General features: G+C 31.8%; 1 protein-coding gene across 1 annotated transcript in view; it reads left to right on the top strand.

Annotated features, from left to right (window-relative positions):
- The window catches only part of LOC136987494 (mucin-6-like), a 294367-nt gene that overhangs the window by 98058 nt on the left and 172480 nt on the right, over positions 1 to 23829 (top strand). Inside the window, exons 29-30 of the mRNA XM_067285227.1 lie at positions 9747 to 9910; positions 17479 to 17613. Of these exons, the coding sequence (XP_067141328.1) occupies positions 9747 to 9910; positions 17479 to 17613 (299 nt within the window). The remainder of the gene's footprint in view (positions 1 to 9746; positions 9911 to 17478; positions 17614 to 23829) is intronic.

Raw genomic sequence — 23829 nt, 5'->3', positions numbered from 1 at the left:
CCAGCTGCCGGTAAATTTCAGCCGCGGTTACAGGTTTCGCCCACAGAAATCAAATAACTGAGCGGATTTCTACGCGAGACCAGTTTTCCAAACGAGTCGCCATTTGTTTACCTACAACTAGCGCTGTAGGTGGCGGGTGGCCGAAACTCTGCAAAGTTGCCAACCACATGTGTTGGGATTACTGCACACTTCTCATTTCTCTATTACAAACAACTCCAAGAATATCGGCCTTGTAACCTTAGTTTTTGATCAACCTTCGTAAATTACAAAGAAGTGAATTAAAATTTTACTTTGAGTTTCCGTTCCGTGCTATACAATTTCCTGAAAATTTAAGTTATGGGCTGTTTGATTGTCTATAGTAAAATATGAACTATGTACGTTTCAAACTTATTATGAATCATAAGTAGTTTTTTCATATGAATTTTCACTGTCTAGTACTTCCTAGTTAACTTGCAGATTTAGTAAGAGACGCGAAAAATATATTTTCGTGTCTGTTGAAAAATATAATTTCAATGTGATACAGAGATTCTGGAATGCATCTTTCAATATTATTCTCATAAGTTTTATGTAAAAGCTAATAGGTCCCAGGTTGTATAATATTACTTTAAGTAAAGCAAATGGAGTTTCGTCTTAAAAATCGGTAAGATTCTGGCAAAAATCCACTGCATTTCAGTTTTTATTAAATTTCAGAAATGAAATCATTAGCTTATTCTTGTACTTTTTAGGATTCCATTTATATCTACTTAAATTTATTCAAAAATATGAAATGAAAATTTAATTATTAACATTTCCGCCTGATATTAATTTTTACTGTTAAATATCGATTAAATAACGATAGATTACATTTAGTTGTTGTAAGGAAGATGTTCACAGAATTTCAGACATGAACAATCAAGATTTATCTGATAGCAATTCATAAAAGATCCTTCTTCGCTTAGAGAGTAAGCTTTGAGAAAGTTTGAGTTGCATCTCCACTTTCCTGCAATCATCCTTGGTTCTTTCTACTTCTCGTAAGGCGTTTCACTGAATATTTGCAAATTTTGAATCAAACGTTACTTGAAAGCAACACAACATGAGAAAATATTGTCTCTTTACTGAATTTCGTTTCTATTCGGTTTATTTCTCGACGTACTCTGTTGTATAATTGTGGTATCCGCAAAATTAACGTTAAAATAAATTTTATTATATTTGATTATTATGCCTTTGTGTCCTTTTTAACTCTATTTAAAATTCCTTTTGTGTACTAGTACTTTCTATATATTAACAGGACTTATTATACTGGAAATTATGAATGCATATATTTAGTCTTACAGATCAAAAATAATGTTCTTTATTTAGTTCACAGGTGAACTAAATAAAGACCATTATTATCTGCATCCATATTAATATCTGCATCCATAATTTTCAGTATAATAAGTCCTGTTAATATATAGCAAGTACTAGTACACAAAAGGAATTTTAAACAGATTTATTATATTTGGTTTATGGTTAAGGCAATGAAACACCTGGGGAAAATGTCAAGCGGGTGTTAGTGAGGTGAAGTTCTATGAGAAACCGGCCCTACTTAGGGAAAGAAACCCGGAAAACTTAGCTAGCCTATTACTGAGGCGTAAAAATGACACTGAATGCTGAATGGCGTTTTTTTTCATTCAACCTATTAGTGGGCTACGTAGGGTTGGTCCACACAAAATGTCAACTTTATAAATTTTATTATTGATTACAGCTGACTACATACAATGTGTACACATATTCACAAGTATGTACTTTGAATAACTTGCTTAAACCTCTTGTTTGCAATATAAACAACTACTCTCGTGGAATAGTCATAAAAAACTTTATGTTTTCTCAAGGAACAGATTACGAACCAATTTCTAAACTATTCCTCAAATCGTTGACTGTTTCAGGTGACGATATTATCATCACCACAAACGTGTCTTCATCTAATATCTCATTGCATTGTCGTCGCAATTCAGCAGGTTTGTAAACATGCTAACTTGCATACAACTCTATAGAATATCATATGCCATAGAAAAACTTTACTAGAATAAAACGCCTCTTGAGATATCGTAGCTGTATGTGAACGGGCATTGTCCTGCTGAAAGGATAGATTGTTATGCATTAATAAGGAAAGCAATGCCAATGATTTAATTCTGTCTACTTACTACTGCACATATCGTAATTAGACATGTTTAGAATAATAAAAGCATTTTTTCTAAAAATCAATACTTTCAGAATGATGTATAAACAGGATATAGCTAGATAGATTAGCTTTTGTCTACATATCAAAACCATAATATACTATTGTTAAAATCAGGATAAATAAAGAAGTATGTAGAAGGGGTGTGAAGAATGGGAAGATTGCAGGAAAAGTTCCAGAATCTCTTCATTCCTCGTGTTACATTAAACCATCCTTCTTGATTGATATGAACTATTGACATTAGCGCAGGGATCAGTTGAGCAAATTGGTCTCAATACCCACTCCCCTGAATGATCTACATATATAATCGAGACGAGTTGATAATAATAATAATCATTAGCACAGAGCCCAAACGGTTAGGAGTTGAAAGTTGAAATTTGGTACGCAGTTAGGGTATGTCACGAAAACGCACATTAAGAAGGGATTCCTTCCCACGGGGAAAGAGACAGGATCAAGGCTTATCACTTCCATCAACAATGAAGTGTTAAGTAACAATGAAGAACAAGAGAAAGCGACGTGCAAGATTTACGGGCGCTGGAAAAAAAAAAAAAAGAAAAAGAGTAATATGTTAGAGCATATTCGATTTTCAAATTTAAACAGATTAGTTCGGTTTTTCTTGAATTTTCTTCTTTAGAACATTCGATGAAAATCTAAGGATATAATCAGAACACGTCGTGAAAATCGAACAATATTAGAACATTCGATTTTCAAATTCGACCTTTCTTTGTAAATATTTAGTTTGTTGATGAAATTACTCTTTTTCTTTTGTGACTATAACGTAATAATCTTAAACTTCGCTATCGTTACTTTTGCCCAAGCAACGCCGGGCCTATCTGCTAGTAAATATATAAACACGATCTTAGTTGATTACGATACCTCTATACAAGTGTACAATTGGTGTCTGATTCCCGCTCCGTAACTAACTTATATGACGTCATGTTGGGTAAATTAAGTTAGTCTGTTGGATTATCAATTCAGTTGGTGCTGTCACTGATTGCATAATAGCCATAGCTGTTGCAATTTCTTCGTAGGCAGCCATTTGTCTGTACTTTGAGGGTAAAGGAAAGGAAATACATTGCTTTGGTTTTCCATCGTCCTTCGTGATATCTATGTTAAGATTGTTATTTCTTATTAAAATTTTCATACTTTTTCTACGATGTATTTTTTAATTACATTTCGTTATCAAATATTTCTAATTTGTTAATTTGTTTTTGAAGGAGCCGATGAATTTATCATTTTGATAATGTTCCCGTTCTTGTTTTATTTTTATCGCTTTAATTAAAGTTAAATCTATCAAAATAAAATTGTTTTAAAAAGAAGCTTATGATATTTGCTGTTATGTTTTTTTCATAAATAAGAAAAGTTTTAATTTTCGTGAAAACTTTAAAAATATTGTATTGAAAATTTTTTATCAAAATCGGAATGTGTATTACTTGCTTCTAGAAATAAACATTAAAAAATGTGTTCTTACATTACTTTTACTTAAATAATTACACAAATAGAACAAAGTTTTATATTTAGGAGAGGAGAGTAGTTGCACTAGTGAATGACCAATTAAGCACCTTGATAAGAAAATTTGAATACAATCGTTTAACAAGCAGATATTTAACATAATTAATAGTCATCGCTGGTTACCAAACACTCGCAGTACTTATTTTAAGAGCGAATTTTTAATTTTTGTAATATTGATTAAATTAATGACATGATGTTTTAAGATTTAAAAATCACTAGTGAATGACCATATGGCTTTAGTAGTTGACCAGATGAGAGCTAATAAATGACTGCAAGTGACTAAAAATGAAAAATTAGAGTTTTAAGACACTATAAGCACTTTTATATTGTTGTATACTATATATGTTTCTATCGATCTTTAATGGACTGTAAAAATACGAAAGCAGTTGCGATTTTGCATAAAAATGTTTAATGCCGAATGAGGCACTGGCTGTTACTACGATACTCTCGTTCCAAATGAAAATAACTTTCTTTCTCTACAAAAATACGGTGGCGCTTGATGCGCCAATAATATATGTTGGCAATTTTATGCACTTCGGTCATGTAAATTCAGATTAAAAAGTTGGAATAAAAATATAAATTTTTAGAAAAGATCTTTAATTTAATTCAAAATTATCATATATACAATGTTATAGCAATTATCAGTTTGACAATCCATACAAAATTGTGTTTCATAAATAGGCAATGTTGCAATAATAACTTTCTAAATTTATCTGATTGTTATCAGATGCAATTGTTTTCTTGAAATCTAATAACAAATTAAGTGGAATCTCATTTTCTATCATTTGCAGTGTACATTTATGTAGTTCCCCATAATTAATTGATAAATGAAGTTCATTTTTGGAAAACGAATTGTTTTCCAAAAATAAGCCTAGTAGAATTACATTTTGTATAATCCACCCTATCTGCATCAAAAGGAAACAAAAATACCGCGTTGAATTGTTTCCAATTTCAAAGATTTCTTGTAAGCTTGAAAAAATAAAGCTGCAAAGTTAGTTTTATAAACTGATTTTGATTATAGTTGTTTTCCTTTCTGATATTCTTATTCAGAAGTCAGGGGCAAAAGACATTTGCATCAAATAATTGTCTAATTCTTGAAACCAATACCTTATCATTGCTTCTGAAAGTGCTACTCGAGCTTTACATATCACTTCTGTATTCTTTGCTGCTACATTACGAAGCCTTTTTAGAAAAATTTTTACTCAATTTTTTCTTGGGTGATCATTATTAATTAAACGGGTTCTTTCGTTCTGTTTTTCATAACTTTCTGAACTGCATTTTTTTATTACGATGCATAGGAAAATACAATTTGGCTTTCCCAATAATCCAAATGTTCCAACCGATCTTCCTATGCTTTAATCAATATAGCAGCGTGGGGTTTCCTTTTCGCTCCATTGGTAAGTTTTTAGGGAATTTATTTATTAAGTTTTCTTTTGGGATGTTATGTTCTTTGTTAGTTTCAATAGCACTTATTTTATTTTAACGTACTGCTTTTACAGCTGCACAGAAATCTCCACTATATTAAAAACGTCTGTAGGCTATCTTCCTTTTATATACAGTACTTCATCTGCCATTTTTAATTTATCAGGATAAAAGTTAATTCGAATGTCTGTAATTATTCATCTCAAACCGTTTTAATTTACAGCAATGAATGACCACATAACTTTGAACCATGGTCACTTGTACAAGTTAGTGTTTTGGTCATTCGCATATACGTTATTATGAACCAACATCTACAAATTTTGAAATTTGACCTCATAAATGAAAATAAGGCACACGACATTATCACTATTAAATGACTGAAGTATTTCTTCAATGAGAAACAATGATTTTTCGAATCCAGTAAATGACTATCTCTACTATTCACAAACATTTAAAGGTTAGAATTAATTTTTTGTACTAAAACCATACTTTAAATATCTACAAAACGATTTCCATACTCAATGCTCAGAAAAACCAATAAATAAGTATTTTAAATTGTTGTTATATGAATCTTTGTCACAGTTTTTCTTTATTACAATGCAAGCACGATTACAGCTTACACACATAGCTAAAGAAAGCTGCTATATTTCAAACACTGTCTCGCGTTTCTGAATGACTAATATAAGAAAAAATTTCAAAATGTAATTGATTTTCAGTAATTGAATGTTTCTGATTGGTTTTTCTTGTCGTGGCGTTTATTTTTTACAAATTTCTGACAATATGGTCATTCACTCCTGCATCTACTCTATAACGCTACGTAATAAAATTAAAACTACTGGATAATTTACTTCGAGAAAATCATTTATAAAAAGTTGGGAAACAAAAAGATCTATGGTTTTATATATAATTTTGTTATTCTCAGGTCATAGAAAAAACGGACTAAATTATGAAAATACTGAATTTTTTAAATTGTTTATCTGCTTCTTAATTCTAGTCTATTTTTCCATTATAGACAACGTATTATTTACGTATTATGAAGTATTATTTTAATCATCTTGATTCTTTTTTGTATATATGTATATGAATTGATAATATTTGTTTGATTCAACTATATTAGTGCTATATCAATGTATAGAAATTTATATATATACACACAAAAAAAAATAAATAGAATTATTTATTGTCGCATGCACTCTAAAATATTTTTATTAATTTTTCTTACACATTATCCATTACAATCTAATCTATATAATAGTAATCTATATATATAATCGAGACGAGTTGATAATAATAATAATAATAATAATAATCAGCGCAGAGCCCAAACGGTTAGGAGTTGAAAGTTGAAATTTGCTACACAGCTAGGGTACGTCACGAGAACGCACACTAAGAAGGGATTTTTCGAAATTCCTCCCCACAGGGGAGAAAGACAGGATTAAGGCTTAACATTTCTATAAACAATGGAAGTGTTAGGTAACAATGAAAGTGTTAACAACGTAAGTGTTAACAATGAACGTGTCAACAATGGAAGTGTTAAGAGAACAAACAGTTAGGAGTTAAAAGTTGAAATTTGGCACAGTTAGGGTACGTCACGAGAACGTACACTAAGAAGGGATTTTTCGAAATTCCTCCCACGAGGGAAAGGGACAGGATTAAGGCTTAACACTTCCATCAAGAATGGAAGTGTTAAGTAACAATGGATAATTACCAACTGCCTAAAGAAAGGACTAACTTGGCCACTCACACCAGCGGACTTATTCCAAAACAAAGAACTCTGGAAGGATTTTATCAACTTTCTCAACAGGACCAGAGCGCTCATCTCCTACCGACAACAAAACACCAGCCTACCCGAAGAAGAACACCTCAGCAAGTGATTAGACTCCTTTGCGACTGGACATTATCTCCCCCTAGCTGTCACTCTTGGTTTCCTGTAGACAACTATGGTTTTCCCTTCGCAAGGGACTTACGGCTTGTTTCTGTCCGTAATTTCTTCCACGTACGGTGTTTTTTCTGGTTACGGTTCCGGTTTTATCGCAACACGCGACTCTTTGTACGGTTCCTCCCCAGGCTTCTGTTCCCTGGATCCCTCTCATTGCTTATTGCATTTTGTTACCGCGATCATTTTAATTATTATTGCACCAGTTCAGTTTTTACAGGCGATGCTTTATTTCGGTTTAAATTTTTTCTGTCCAGTTTTGTACCGCGGACTGGCATTTGTGTTTATGTTCACGTGTAACCACTTTCTTCCTTATTCTGCACCGGACTAGGTTATAGTCGGCCTATATCCACTTTTTAAGTCCGCCATATCGTTGTCACCGCTAAATCATGTTGTTACCAAGCTTATAAAGCTTTTCTTTATTTCTGTATATAGCGGTCTTTTGCGGCCTCATCTCCGTGATTAAACAAATTGTCGGGATTTTACTGTTTCCAACACTGTGTTGTTCTTATTGTAATTTAATTCGAATTTTGCTGATAATTGTGATGCGGTCGCTCTAAGGCCCACCCACCTTCTTTTCCAACTCATCTAACTCTTTTATTTCTCCTCTTTTAACTAATCTTTTCTATTTTTCTCTCAGCATTTTCATCTTAACAACTTAACTAATCCCTTACTTTACCACTTCCTTCTATGAGGCTAAGTCCACTTCATTAATGGACAGCCTCCTAATCTCTGTATAAAATAAAAAATAAAAAGTAACAATGGAAATATCAACAATGGAAGTGTTAAGAGAAAGCGACGTGCAAGACGCAGATGCCGTTTTTTCGTTTTTGCGGGAAATCGAACATATTTTTAGACCAATATAAAAATTCTGTAATTAGTCTGGAAACTGGGGTCGCAATTCTTGCATTCTGTGAAAACGGGCAAGGTTGACTATAACGTAATAATCTTAATTTTCGCTAAAACGGTTAGGAGTTGAAAGTTGAAATTCGATACACAGGATACCAAATTTAAATACCAAAGTGTTAAGTAACAATGGAAGTGTTAAATAACAATGGAGAACAAGAGAATGCGACGTGCAAGATTTACGGGCGCTGGACGAAAACAAACAAAAAAAGGGTACTATGTTAGCACATATTCGATTTTCAAATTTAAACAGATTAGTTCGGTTTTTCACGACTTTACTTCTTTAGAGCATTCGATGAAAATCGAAGGATATAATCAGAAGACGTCGTGAAAATCGAACAATATTAGAACATTCGATTTTCAAATTCGACCTTTCTTTGGAAATATTTAGTTTGTTGATGAAATTACTATTTTTCTTTTGTGACTATAAGGTAATAATCTTAATCTTTGCTATCGTTATTTTTGCCCGAGCAACGCCGGGCCTACCTACTAGTATTTTATATTTCTAAATTTAAAAACCGATGTTTGTAACAACTGAAACTTACATTATTAATCTTATCAAGTACGTTACGGTTTGGCCTCCAGTGGCCAAGCGGTTCCGTTATATATATATATATATAACGAAGGAATAAGGTACGAAATAGGTAAGAAGGTAAGAAATAATTATAGCACTTATGAAGTGTTGCAATAAAATCATACCAAATAATATTCTTAAAAATTTAAACATTAAGATAAAACAATAGATAAAAATTACAAACACATTAGATGATAAATTAATTATAACAATGGATATATTTCTAACGAATCCTAAAACTTAAAATTTAGTGTAATTTTTTGTAACCTATCATATTAACTGAAATGTAAATTAAAATATCCTTTTACCAACGACGTGGGATTAATTTTGCGGAAAACAATTAACGACGAATTTATTTGAATTTATTTGAAAACAATTTATTTGAAGTACGACGAATGTTACGTACTGTTTGACCTACACGACTCTTCCTTAGTAATTATTATTGGCGAACATAGAGAAAAAGTATAAAAATCTATTTTAAATAAATAAATAAATAAATAAATAAATAAATATATATATATATATATTTAAAATAGATTTTTATACTTATTTTTACACTTAATAGTATTTTATTATATATATATAATAAAATAGAATTAAGTATAAAAATAAAATGTAAAATATGAGGAAGTCAGTTTAATTCTTTAGACAGAAATTTTACAACTGTTATAAATAAATGACGCTATTCTTTGAGACAGATATATACTTTATTGAATTTTGAAGTAACCTTATGAATAAGAATTGGTAGAGTCGGTCCCAAAACGGTAAGCATCTTTAATGTACGATAATTAATAAAAATGAATGTATGGGCTCCAGTTTGTTACTAATTCTCGCGAGACAATCATATAAACTTTTTTTTGCACTTTGATATTATTTAATTTAACTGTGGGATATATCTTCTGTATTTTTCATATAATGAATCGTATTTCTAGCTATTACGTACATCGAATGTAATATTATTTTGATCCTTTGTGTAATTTTAATTGTTTGTGAAACACAACTTCTGTTAAATCTTTTCACTAAACTTTCCCACGATGCATCATTTTAATGCTTATTTTCCTAAAAATGTTTTTGTATAAAGATAAAACCAATATCTGTGATATAAATTTATTGGTTTGTGGAAATTATAATAATTTATTTTAGGTTTTTGTTTTTTGTTTTACTCGATATCCTTTAAACTCGACATATATATTTTGCAGAATGCAATCAGCCAATCGGAATAGGGAATAAAAGTATAATAAAGGACTCGCAGATAACAGTAGAACATAACCTGAAAAACAGATATGAAATCTCGGCGGACGGTTTCAGATTTAGCAATGATCCTGAAACTATATTCACTGGCTCCGGCAGTGTTAGAGTGGAGGTAAGTACAATTCCTATTATTTAGTAACTAATAAACATTTGTTTTGTGGAAACCATGTCTTCTTTTTCTTGTTTTGTTTGGAGTCACGACTTGGTGAATTTTTACACAGTTGGTAAAATCATCAATTTAATCATCGTAATATACATATGTTGGGATACAACATATGTATATTACGTAACAAACTGAAGAGTGGCAAAAGCCCAAAACGCGTCTCTGTAAAGATTATGGATTAAATAGATGAATTTGCTAACTGTCTATAAATTCATCAAGTGGTGACACCAAACAAAACTAAAAAGTAGATATAGTTAATTACTATATTAAAAAAAATTCAGAAATGCATTTCTAACTTTTCTAACAACAGCCTCTGTAATGGAACTTTATTTTAAAGGTTTTTATATTATTAATTATTATAAAATAGTAGAAAGCTTAATTTTGAAGGTAGAGATAAGTTTCATAAAAAATTGTAAATGCAAATAAAGAATGAAATTTTCATTAAATCCATTTTTTCCACTCGAAATACGACACGTAATCCCATGTGTCTTCGCACTTCTCGACCTTTACCACAAAATATAAATTCATTTAGCCACGTAATAGGTAAACCTCCCTGCAAACTTCCACACATTTTGGACTAAACGCACATGAGTTATTCAGCTTCAAATTGAGTAAAGAAAATCGTACTCCCATATATCATTTTGTAGCATTCATACATAAAAAATTTCCCACATCTTTTTTATTTTGGATAAAAATATAAAAACTTTGGAAGATGATTTTTGAACTGATCACCATAGTTTTCCCGAGTTAAATACATAAAGTGGCTATTTTTGCATAAATTATGTGTGAATTAATCGCTGGGGCCTACATTAGTTATCCGATGATGATGATAGAAACATCTGTAAAATTTTGTCCATCTACTCTAAATAATTCAAAAGTATTAAAAAAAAAAGAAAAATTACTTTGACATATAATTCTGCGCCGCACTGTATAACAGCTGAGAAAGTAATATTGTCGAAGCAGAATTTTTTAGTTGAGAAGTATATTGTTTTTTTTTTATAAGCATTTTATATTAATTAATACCAATAGGTTTAATGCATAAACTGTGTCCGGAATAGGAACGTCCCGACACTGCCTATATCGATACTTTACTACCGATGTCGGATCTGGTATCGTTACATTTCTCACATACAGGTAATGTTCGACCGAAACGGAATTTTGCCGACGAATTAACAACCAAAATGGAATTTTACCCTATTTTCGGTTATGCTAAGCGTATGTAAAAATATTAACTACAACATAAGAAATAAAAAATATCAACAATGTGTTACGTATTATTCCAGAATCTACACATGCTTGTTCTGTTGCTGTTTACTAAACCGTAAAAGAAAATGATTTTGCTACAGATCGACTCCAAATTTCATTTGTCTAGAACCGCAACAAACGAAGTGATTACGCTAGTATTTTAGACATTTTTTATTATTCTCTTTCTAATATAAATGTAATTCAAATTGTTTAGTCTTAGTGATTCATTTTCAGCAATACATCTAAAAATAATACAATACTTTTAACAAATAAAGATAAATACAGTTCAGGTTATTACCTAGTAAAAACGTGATTGTTCACAATTATTCGTGTAACGAACGCATTCTTGGGTGATGTTCGAATGAATTCACATTCTCCTATTAGTGGAATACATCTGATGAATGAATCATATCATAAACAAACACCTTTATCGTTGCCGAGAAAGTTTAATTTAAAACAAACGTTTTCGACCTATTCCATAGGCCATCACAGGTTGAAAACTGACAATTGGAACAGTTCCGTTCCAGAGGATCGAATACAAATATTTAAATTTCAAAAAAATTGACAACGGATTAAAAGATAATAAATAATAAACGAATAGTGTATAAAAATTATATTTAATAAAAACAAAAAATAAAATAAAAATAAACTCAGAAATACTCCTAAATAGAGTTCAGTTTTATTAAAAGGTACAAATTAATGTACATCCTGGCTCCGCAATTAGCACTACCAGGGTTCAATACAGAATACATAAATTGGAATTACAGATAAATATAAAGTTACAAATGAATGTGAGAAATAAAATATAAAACAAAATAATAATAATAATAATAATAATAATAATAATGATGATTAAAAAAAACAACCTAATAACTAGTATGTACAATTATATACAAGTTGAACAGTATTGCAGAATGAATATAAGATAAGATATACAAACAAAAGAGGAAAGTATTACAATGTGGTGAGAGAAGAAAGCCAATTAACAAATATGTACAAAAATTTACATGATGAACAGTATTACTGATGGTGATATAAGAAATGCAACGCAACAGGCAAGCAGGAGACAGACCGTGGTGTAAGTAGTACAGCCACGGGTAGTACAATGAGATCGCGTGAAGAGTAGACCGCCAGCTGCAGAGGAAGTGTCCGATGGCGGCAGCTGAATCTAGTTGTTGATGAGCAGAGGACTCCTAAATACAAGTATCAACTAATACTAATGTAGAATAATAAAATAAACGCGTAAATTAAGAGTTCCTTGCAGAGTTTTCAACAACATACTTCCAGGCCGACGGAAGGCCTTCAGCGTCCCTCGCATTTATACATGTCCCTTCTAGTTTGCTTTTATAAATCTCTATTTTCTCAGCGGTCCTTGCTAACGTTGGGGAGCTCACGGGTTTGATAATGTCCGCTTCATTCCATTTAACTACCGAGCTTTGGGTCTGTGCCATTTAGGATAGTACCGTGGCGTTCGAACTTTTTCTGATGTTATACTTGTGCTCCTTCAGTCTTACACTGAAAGTCCTTGTCGTAACGCCGATATAATCTTTCCTAATTCCCAGCTGTGCGTTTTCGTACGGCATCCTATACACACCTGCTTTTTCTTCCTTTTTAATGCTATCCTTGTCATTTCTTAAAATCTTATATAGGTTCGGGGCTCTTTTTAGAATTATTGCTGACTCATTGCGGTTCGCAAATTCTTTCATAATGCCATTGGCATATCTGTTATAAGTGAATTTTGTGATTTTACCGGGACCTTGTTTTGAGCCCCTTGCTATGTTCTTCTCGCATCTTTCAACAATTCCAGCTATTGTCTTTTTCTTGTAATCTAAGGTTTCGGCTACTTGTAGACGAATATACTTGTATATTGTGACAGCGTTATGGACCGAGCAAAGAAAATTGACAGAATTTTACACGTAGCCGAAACCTTAGATTAGGTTACGTTAGGACGTCTTCGTCGGCGTGCTCAAGTGACCTCGCTGCTAATTTTTCGAAAACAAAGGGAGACCTACGCGTTTTCTGACTCAGTGTGGCGTTATTTCTCGTTGTGAGAGCATTACCTCGCGACGGCCCACCATTGGCAAACGGTTTCGTTCCCTGAACACTAAGAGTTCGGTTGTGGGTTCGCGCTTCGTCAGGACGGGCTGGCCACGTGACGTTCTCTGAGTTTTTTGCACGTCTGTAACGCCTAAATAGAGGCCAGTTACCCTTAAACTGACCTCCCGGAAGGCATTATTCCCCGCGATACGACCATCATAAACGCATGCAACGACAATTACGTGACACTTTACCACGATACGATATAGGCTAGAAGCTCGTTTCCAACTTGCTTCTACAAGACCAGACATTACCCCGCGCGTCTAGCCAAACAATTCCATTGCTTTCCTTTAGATTAGTTTTTTATATTAGTTTCTTATTACTTTTAATATTTAACGCTATATTAATTCTTATAAAATGTATTTTTGGTATGTATTTTGGAGTGGCTAGAACGAATTAATCGGATTTACATTGATTTATATGGAAATAATTGCTTCGGTTTTCGTCGCTTTCGAATTTCGCCGATTGTTTTCGGTCGGATTATCGACGAAAACCGACGTATCAGTGTACTTAACTATTTAACAAAATTAATTTTTTATGCTTACCTTTAAGTATTGTTTTGGTCCTACTGGACCCATGTCACATTTTTGATGTTGCTTATCAGTTACTGTGCTGATTTTATCGTCGCAGGCACCTCCGTACCTTCAAGAAATCAGCTAATTAAAATGCCATAGCACATTTGATTTACTTTACGCTCGTTACTATCACTAAACACTAAACTTACTACTTTGCAGCAGGCAGTTGTTGACATATAATTTCTGTTTTTGAGATAATGAAAACCAGTTACAACTTACATTCATATGTGGCCAGAAGACTGTCAGCAGAAGTCCTATTCTTTTTATATAGCTATATAAACACAAAAATGAATAATACTGTTAATGAGAATTTCCGCAAGTTATCTGCATGGTGTGACTCTTATAGAAGCCAGAACAAATCAGAATTGTACTCTCATTCTGGTATCAGCTTGTTTGTGTGAAGATGTTGACTCTGCAGAACATAAGATTCCTTTATCAGGTCACACATTTTGTGGCCGTGCTAGATAGTCATTAAGGATAAGAAATGGTAATGTCTGTTGTGTATGGTCGAGAATCTCGGAGTAAACTTGTAGTCAGATCGGAAAAAAAATTTCTTCATAGTCGTTCGATTGTCACATCAAACATACTCTGTCTTTAAACTGCACCGATCTTGAAACATTCATAGAGATTACCGTATGATAGCTGAACCGTAGATAGCTGGAAAAGTAAAGAGTTGCAAAAGAAGCAAAAGTACTGTATATTGGATACATTTGCAACGTCACGGAAGGCTTACAGAAAGTGTCTATAAGAAAGAGAGGAAGAGAAGAACACTACGAGAAAGCGCTTCCTTGCCTGTACCATGGGAGGCATCTGACCGCCAGATGACCAAACGGTCAAGAAAGCAACTTACCGATCTGGAGGACCTGGAACAGAATCCAGATGGTTCGAAAAATTTCTGAGTATTTCCCGTACCAACCGGAAGGAGTAGCCCTTCACCAGTGGTTCCCAACCTTTTCTAGGATGCGGAACACCTTTGTGAGCAATTTTCTTTAGCGGAACACTTACTTAAGTTAATATGAAATACATAAGCTTGTCATCAGTTATTTTATTAGAATTAAGCAGTTATAATTCAAAATCTCTACTCATATTATTAACGCCAATTCTAAGACAAGAAAAAATGTACCTAAATAACTTTAATGGGAAACTTGTGCCTGATGTTTTTTACATATTTCATTCAGTTTTTATCATTGCCTTTATCTTATTCGAAACAGTAGTACACTCCATAAGTACGAGTCGTACATATATATTTAAGTTTATGAAAATTTTATGATTTTAATTTTTTGATATTCGGCAGCTCGAATACGATTGTACACTTTCCGATTTGCGACTAAATCTGCGGAACACTTGGGAGATGCTTACGGAACACCGGTTGGGAACCACTGCCCTACACCATCCGGCTGTGCCATTGTGGGTGTGGCCAAACCCATAATGAGCTTGTTAAAAAAGACTCTCTTAGTGCCCACAGGAGAAAAGAGTTTTAAAAAAATGGGAAGCAACCAATTTCTGATTGTAACCTTAGAGACCATCGAAAGTTGTGCACATACATTCCCGCAGAGTATCAAGAAATCTTAGCAGGGTATTCATTATGGTCAAAGACTCCCAGGAAACTTTGTAGAAAAGCTTCGAAAGTTTTAACAGTGGTGCAAGAAGTGTCAAATGTTGAGCATTCATGTAGCTCTAATAGTCTCAACTGATTACAAATACAATGCGCATTTTTTGAGATTGCTTCCCGGATGTTCCACACGCATTTCAATACTATCTCGTGAGATACTGGTTCTCTTTTCATAAAGATTTGCCAGTTAAATTCTACATAGGTAACCCCAATGGCCGCGCTTCCGGCAACCGTCGAAAATTACCGATCCACACTTACATTTAAACTTTCTTTTAAAACTAACATGTAAAATATTTTTAAAACGTAAATTTGCTACTTACATTTTCCTTTACTTTTATTCTATTTTCTTATATTTTTTCCTGCTTGATGTCTTGGTTATACTTGTTTTTTAGAACCTTCCATTCTCTAAATTGACGATTTCACTACTTTTTTAGTAAACGTTTACTTCTTTTCTTACCTTTTCAGGTATTCCTTTCCTCTGTTTGATGGGTTTGGGGTAGTAGGCACCTACGTTCTCAACAAACTTAACCTAACCTATTCCAATAATTACCAAATAATTTCGTTTTCCGGTTTTTTTGGCCAATGTTTTTATGGATAAAAACATTGGTCAAATGTCCTACTTTTTAAATTAAAAAAAATGTACAAACTTTCAAATAACACGAACGCCATTTAAAAATTCAACATGGCACCTTCTGTCTGCACCATCACCAAACTTAGAATTTGTATAATTCCTCATATTTTCCGAATGGAGAATTTTGAAGAAAATTTGCATATGAAAATGTCAGTAAAATCAGAGTATTTCTAATCGCGCCTGCCGTCGAGATTACCGGAAGCGCAGCCCTTGGGGTTACCAATGCAGAATTTAACCGATTTGCCATTTGTAAGCTACTGAATTTTAAATTTTGTGATTTTTTAAAAGGGCATATTGTCACAGTAACCAAATTTTACCAATAAACACTCGATGAATCAAGAAACCTATCGATAAATGCTAAAGTTAAAAATAATTATTTTGTATTTTCCTGCAATGACACAACAAAAGTAAGGTTTATTAATTTTATTCTTATTTTATTCAATTTAACACACCTCTGGGTTACTGGTTTCATACACGCGACTACAGACTATTTCATATCCAGAGTTTTTTTAAAAGCTTACAAATTATGCAAAATATTCGAAGATATATCAACAAATAAAAATGTTTTAATGAAAAAGTTATGCAACAGTTTAAAAACACAGATCAATACATATATAAATTCTTATTCATGAAAACACTATATATGTTCGCTATACAATAAATAATATAAAGATCTTATTTTCATATATGATTATATTCGGTAAGAAAAAAAGGAAACTTAAAATGGCTAGCATATGCTGTACTCCTTTGTATTAATAATTTTTAATAGGGCCCTCCGTTTATCAAAATTTCCGGATATCCGTCGTAATCAGGAACGATGCTAACGCCGATAATCGTAGTCATGCTGCAATGAATAAATTGTAATCTGTTAAGGTATCGTAAAATCCTTCTATCGAAATTATGTCGAATTAATCGCATACATTTCTACACTTGAATAAAAACATTTCTTGTTCGATTATCTTCAATATGATTTGTAAATAAGAAAGGTTTGTTCTTATATCGTTTTCTGTGAATAAAAATATTTTTTAAGCATTGCTGGCATTAGCAGAAAGTAGAATTCGTAATGATAATATACAGTTTAATAGTTTTAAAAATTACTACCATATTGCATACATTTACATTTCGTAATTGCTGTTCCTTCCAGCTAAATAACTCACATTTATAGAATAACCTGAAACGTGTATTCAAACTGTTTGCATTCTGTTAAAATGTTATATTATAAAAGTAATGTATTGTGTGACATGATATAATGCGAATTTCTTAAATAAAATTAAAGAGCGAATAGTTTTACACATTTATTTCATTTTTGAACTATCAATTTTAAATTGTTATAATCGAATAATTACTTTAATTTCAGGTTGATCTAGGTGAAGTATATAATGTAACAGGAATGATGTACAGAGGAAACAGTTCGCATAGTATTTCTGAAATATTTAATGTCTGGTATTCGTTGAATAAAACAATACGTGTAATTCCGTTTACTCCAGACGAGGTAAAATTCTATATGTATATGTATTTACTTTATTATTAATAGTACATTTTAGAATAGTAGTTTATGAAAACTATTTAATAATTCATTGAGTTTCCAGCATCTCGAAGAAAATGACTTATTATATAAAGGTAATGTAGTCCTATAAAGATGTATATTTGGAAAAAAGCTGTTAACTGCACTTATCATATAATATATCTCACAAAAAACAATTTACCATCAATAAAAATTCTTGGGTCTCGCTGACAATCTGACACAACTGATAATGGATATAGTAATACGTTTATTACTGCATACATTTTATTACAAGTATGAAGCACACATGGCGGCAGAAGAGAAAAAAAAGTTATTTCGCACCTTTTAAATACTAAGAAACTTATACCTACCGATGTTTAAACATAGACTTTATACATATAACATGAATGTCAGTAAAAATATAGATGGTGAAACGACTATTTGAATTTATATTTTCAGAGAGAAGGTTAAAAATAGGAAAATACATACACCATTGTCTGTAAACAGAAACTATTTTAACATGACAAATACAGAAGGCACAAATGTAGATCTTGCTTTTGTGTCATACTTTGCTTAAATTACTCTACTTTTTTTATAATGTAATTCATAAAAAAAGTGAAAAACATAACATGTGTTACAAAATAATTTTTGTTATTACTTTTTTATTATTGAAAAAAAATCATTCATATTAAAATGTATCTATGATAATTATTCATGAAAATACTATATATGTTCGCTATATAATAAATAATATAAAGATCTTATTCTTATATATGATTATATTCAGTAAGGAAAAAAAAAACTTAAAATAGCTAGCATGTACTATAACTCATATTTATTAATAATTTTTAATAGAGCCCTCCGTTTATCAAAATTTCAGGTTATCCGTGGTAATTAGGACCGATGTTACTATCGATAGGACCGGTCCTAATATATTCACATGCTGTAATGAATAAATTGTAATATTGTTACAATTATTCTTTTTTGATAATGACATGACTGACTGACTGATTGATTCATCACCGCCCAGAGCAAACCGCTGAACCTAACGAGGTGAAATTTCATACACAGTTAGGGTACATAATCGAAACGCACATTAAGAAGGGATTTTTCGAAATTCCCTCGCGGGGATAGAGAGAGAGCATTAAGTCTTAACTGGAAGAACGTCTTCTACTGTATTATTTCAGACGCGATTTTTGTTTCTGATGGTAATAACTTATTTTCCAAACATACAATATTTACGTATTACGATTTTTTAATCAAATGTTCGAACTGTTTAAATTCGAATTTGTTATTACATATTTGTTCGATTATAGTGTGGCCGTAGGCCATGATATTGTATACTTGTGTATTTTATTTGAATTAATCTTAGCCTTCCTTCCTGTTTCTTTGTTCTGAATTCTTTTTAGAACTTTCTTATCTAACTTTTACCTTGGGTAGGATTATATTTTCCACGAAAATAAGTAGAACAAAACACGGTGTGGGGCCCTGGGGCCAAACGGACAGAGAAAGAGTCACTTTTGGTAAGAACCTCGAAGTAGTAAGGAGGGAAAAAGAAAGTTAGTATAAGTTGATACGACACACGTTTGATTGTCGCGCGTGTGAGTATTTTATATATTTAAATTTAGATCAGATTATTATAAATTAAATAATTACTATGGTGTCTGAAATACTAAATATAAATGGGGTTATGACGCCCCACACCATCGTTCCAATTATCAGCGATGGAGCTTGCCTTTTTAGAGTACTATCCTTTGTTTTGTATGACACTCAAGTGATGACCAAAGAAGTACGAGCAAAAATAGTGGCTTACGTGATGAGTCACTGGGATGAATTTTCGATTATGTCACATGATAGTGATGGAAATAATTATAGCAGTTCTGACGAATACTTCGACGATATGTCGCGATTTCATACTGATGGAGGTTTGTGCGAGTTAGTAACAGCGAAACAAATATTTCTGTTAACTATCGAAGTTTACTACAATGGCGAGCTGTATGAGAAATTTGATGTAGACGGAAATCCCATGAAGCGACTGAGTTTTACTTAGATGCAAGACCTGTCTCATGGACATTTTGATGTTTATTTGCCTTATGAGTTGTCAACATCTATTTTTAAATCAGTTAACACTGATAGAATACCTATCTCTGAGATACGTACTATAAAACGTCGTGCTAGATTTACGAACGCAATTAGAAAAAAAATATATATATACAAGCTGCTACTAAATACCAACAAAAAATCCCGATGATCACAGGACAGCATCAACTAAATACAAATAATAATAATAATAATAATAATAATAATCCGAAGGTTCATAGAGCAACAGTAGCTATATACCAACAAAAAAATCAAGAAGTTCACAGAGCAGTCATTCGTAGACATGAGCATAATTATCAACGAAAACTAACGGAAAGGGGATTGCTTCCATGGAAGATTAAAGCTTTTTCTGGGATGAAATATGACCCAGAGATAGCTTGTGAAACAGATAAAATAGTACCCCTGGGCACTATGAGTCATAAATGTGTACACTAATGCCCTCAAGTTTAAAGAAGTGGCATCTGGTATGTGCTGTAGCGCCGGTAAAGTGCAGCTTCTGGCTTTTTTGCGTCTCCCTGAGCCGCTCAATAGTTTGCTCATGAGCCTGCATCCCGAGCACATTCATTTTATGGACCACATTAGGAAATATAATGCTAGCTTCCAAATGACTTCTTTTGGAGCAAAACAAGTTATAATAGATGGATTTATTTTTACTTTTAAAGTGCAGGGTCAGGTGTATCACTTAATTGGTAGTCTGCAACCTTTGCCTGAACAAAACCTTCAATTCTTACAGATTTATTTTGTTGGAGAGGATGATAGAGAGGCAAGTTTAAGATGCAGCATTTTCCCTGATGTGAAAAAGAGTCTGATAAAACAATTGCAGGTGATGTTGCACTACTATAATCCGTACATAAAAGATTTAAAAACTACTCTTGAAAAAGTACCTCACAATTGTAAAAACTTAGAAGTTGTAATTCACGCTGATAGGAAACCAGCCAATGCTCATAGAGGATGTTTTAATGCACAAACAGCACGCGAAGTAGGTCTGGTCATAGTTGGACAGCAGCTTGAGAAACGAGATATTGTATTACAAATTCATGACGACAAATTACAACGTATTAGTGAAGTTCACCGTTCGTACGATGCATTGCAATAACCGCTACTTTTCTGTCGTGGTGAGGATGGTTACTCCTAGAGTACCTAGATATCAGAGTAGCGTAAATGGGTTGTCAAATTTTCTATTGGTTAGTTGTATCACGTGGTTAAAATCCGCCATGTTCTGTCGATAAGTGCAAGTGGCTCTGTATATTTTGAATAGAAAGTGTTTTTTAAAGTCGTTTTTAAAGAAATCTAGAAGAATTTGAACACATTTGACAATAGGTAGGCATGGATTTGCTACATTTTTATGTTTACGTTTATATTTAAACTTTAATATAAGGCAACAAATGAAAAAAATCGATAGTTAGCGTAGCTGTTTACATCAGATCCGCTATCCGCTTAAGCGGTGTTATTAAAACGAAAAAAGATATATAAACTGTTTGTATTGTACAAAAAGAAGTACAAAAATTAGTGTAAGGTAGCAAAATATACCCAAAATTTAATTTTCTATTAGTTTTTCGAAATTATTGCTCCTTAGGAAACTATCCATCCACGAAGGACGTGTATGTTTAAAGAATTTTTTGTGTTTAACAAAGCATAAATTGTTAAATTTCGCACGTTTCTTTTGCTAGAATAACTTAAGCTTCATTCGCTAGAACACTTATTTTTATTTGACTGGAGTACTGTAATAATTATGCTGTAATTTTGTTTTAACATAATAAATTATATACACGAAAGAGAAATAGTTACGAACTTTAAAAATGTAAAAATATTGCTATAGAAAAATATTATTTATAATGAAACTTAACATTTACATGTACTGTAGTATTCTAAACAATTAGTTTCTTATCGTGCTTAAAACAAATTTAATTTTATTACTTGTAAGACTTGTTTAATACATCTTTTACAATAACAATGAAAAGACACACTAGTATTTTGGACCTTATTGAAAGGTTGTCTTTGGATGAAGAAGAAATATACTTAGATTACCAATCAAAAGAAATATGTCTGGCTAGAGTAGGAAAAAGTTGGTTAATGAATGAATGAATGAATGTAAAAATTTGTGTCTGCTGTTGCCCACTGCTCATCCTGCATGGGATTATGAGTGTGAAAATGGTAATGACGGTGATGATTATCAAATAAATTGTCGCATATATTTTTCTCTGGTTTCCGGGATAAATTAATCGTATGGTACTTTGCTGGGAACTATGGTAGATTTTTCTTTGTAACCAAACATAGAATATTATAGTTAATACAATACAACATTTATTTATAATTATGATACAGTAAATAGAATTGTTATTTTTTAAATAAAACGTTGATACCATACAACCATAATAAAGAAATATAAATAAAACACTGCAGCATTTATTTGGTAATACAGGTATGTGATAACTTAAAATATCATTCGTAAAGCTAATACAATTTAGAAGGCATATAAAAATTTATTATACAAATGATTCTTTTACATACTAGTATTTTGTATTGTTATTCTGCTGAATGCATTAAAGGTGTCTTAAAAGTCATTTTGAATCTAGTTTTAGAATATACCCTTTAATTTTATTCTGCAGATATCACTTAAATAATGCCTGGATGTTCAGCCTTTGGTTGCTCAAATTCTTTTGCAAAAGGATATATCATGAAATGTTTTCCAAGAGATCCTGTTATTTAAAAATGTAAAAAGTATGCTAATAACAAATAAAATTATAAAAATATCAGAAGAAATAACAAAAAAATTTAATCTTCCAACTGATATAATATCATCACAGCATATAAATGAATTGCTGGATCAACAACAAAACTTAAATTTCAAACTAGCTCCTAAGTTAAGTGAAGAAGACTTATTGCCATCACATTTTCAAAAAGTGAAAGTGAAAACATCTACACATGTCATCAATCATGATGACAGCAGTGGATTAAGATTTTTCAGAAGTGAATAAACCAGAATATTTAACAACTGTTTGGTTTATTGATGCTGTTGAAAGATGGTTTAAATTAGCAACATCGAGGCATCCACTTTTTGCTATAAGTATGAATAGGGAACAAAAGTATGAGGAGTCAATAACATTTTTTAAAAATTTTATTGAAATGTTTAAAATAATCAAGGTAGGAGATAAATTTATTTGGAAGCCTTGCCAAACTGGAGTGCTGGTTACAACTGAATCAATTTTAGATTAGCAACGTAAATTTTAATTTAATTAATATCTCTTTTTACTAACATCAAGATTCACCCAAGACTGCTTAGAAAATTTATTTAGTTTAGTGCGTGCAAAACAAGCGACTCCAACTGCACTCCAGTGTAAGAACAATTTAAAATTAATTTCGGTATCTCAATATTTAAAAAATGTGTCAAAAGGGAGTTATGATGATGACAGAGTTTTTATCAGAATTTCTTGATGTATGAAAGAACCCACAAAAGAATATGATGAAATTGTTATACCAGAAAATTTTGAGGCTGAAAATATGCCTCTAAACAATACAGAAATTAATTCATTATATAATATATTTGGATATTTATTAACAAGCATAGAAAAAACCTCAAAAACCTGTAACAAATGTATTACATCAGTAGGATCCAAAGAAAGTCTTCTATCAGAATATTCAAAATTAGTTGAAATTAAAAGTTTTAAAAAAAATTCCATGTTTTTTTGTAATAAAACAACTTTTGATATGTTTTTAGACATGGAAGGTATTTTCTACATATATTATAATGTGGTGAAAAATGAAAATATTGATATAAAAAAATTTTATTTGGAAAAATGTAACAAATATATTACAAATGACCTTATTCCAGATTGCCATAAATTGAAAAAAAAATCATGACAAGATTTATATCTTTCATTTTAAAATTGAAAAGCAAAAGAAAAATCAAAAATTTATCAAATCTATATGCAAGTAAATCCATGAGTAAGCTACAAAATTAGCCATAACTTTTCCACATTCACTCTGCACTTCAGTTCATCAAATGCCACTGCAAACTAAACATAAGAGTCTACAATTTGTATTGTACTTTTTTTTAATACAGTATATTATTTTGTATTAAATTTCAAATTTAGCAATTAAAGA

The sequence above is a fragment of the Centruroides vittatus genome, unplaced genomic scaffold (assembly GCF_030686945.1).
Source record: "Centruroides vittatus isolate TY-2023 unplaced genomic scaffold, ASM3068694v2 scaffold_2342, whole genome shotgun sequence".
NCBI lineage: Eukaryota > Metazoa > Arthropoda > Arachnida > Scorpiones > Buthidae > Centruroides > Centruroides vittatus.
The sequence above is the reverse complement of the archived record's forward strand: the minus strand, read 5'-3'. Positions and strand labels throughout refer to the sequence as shown.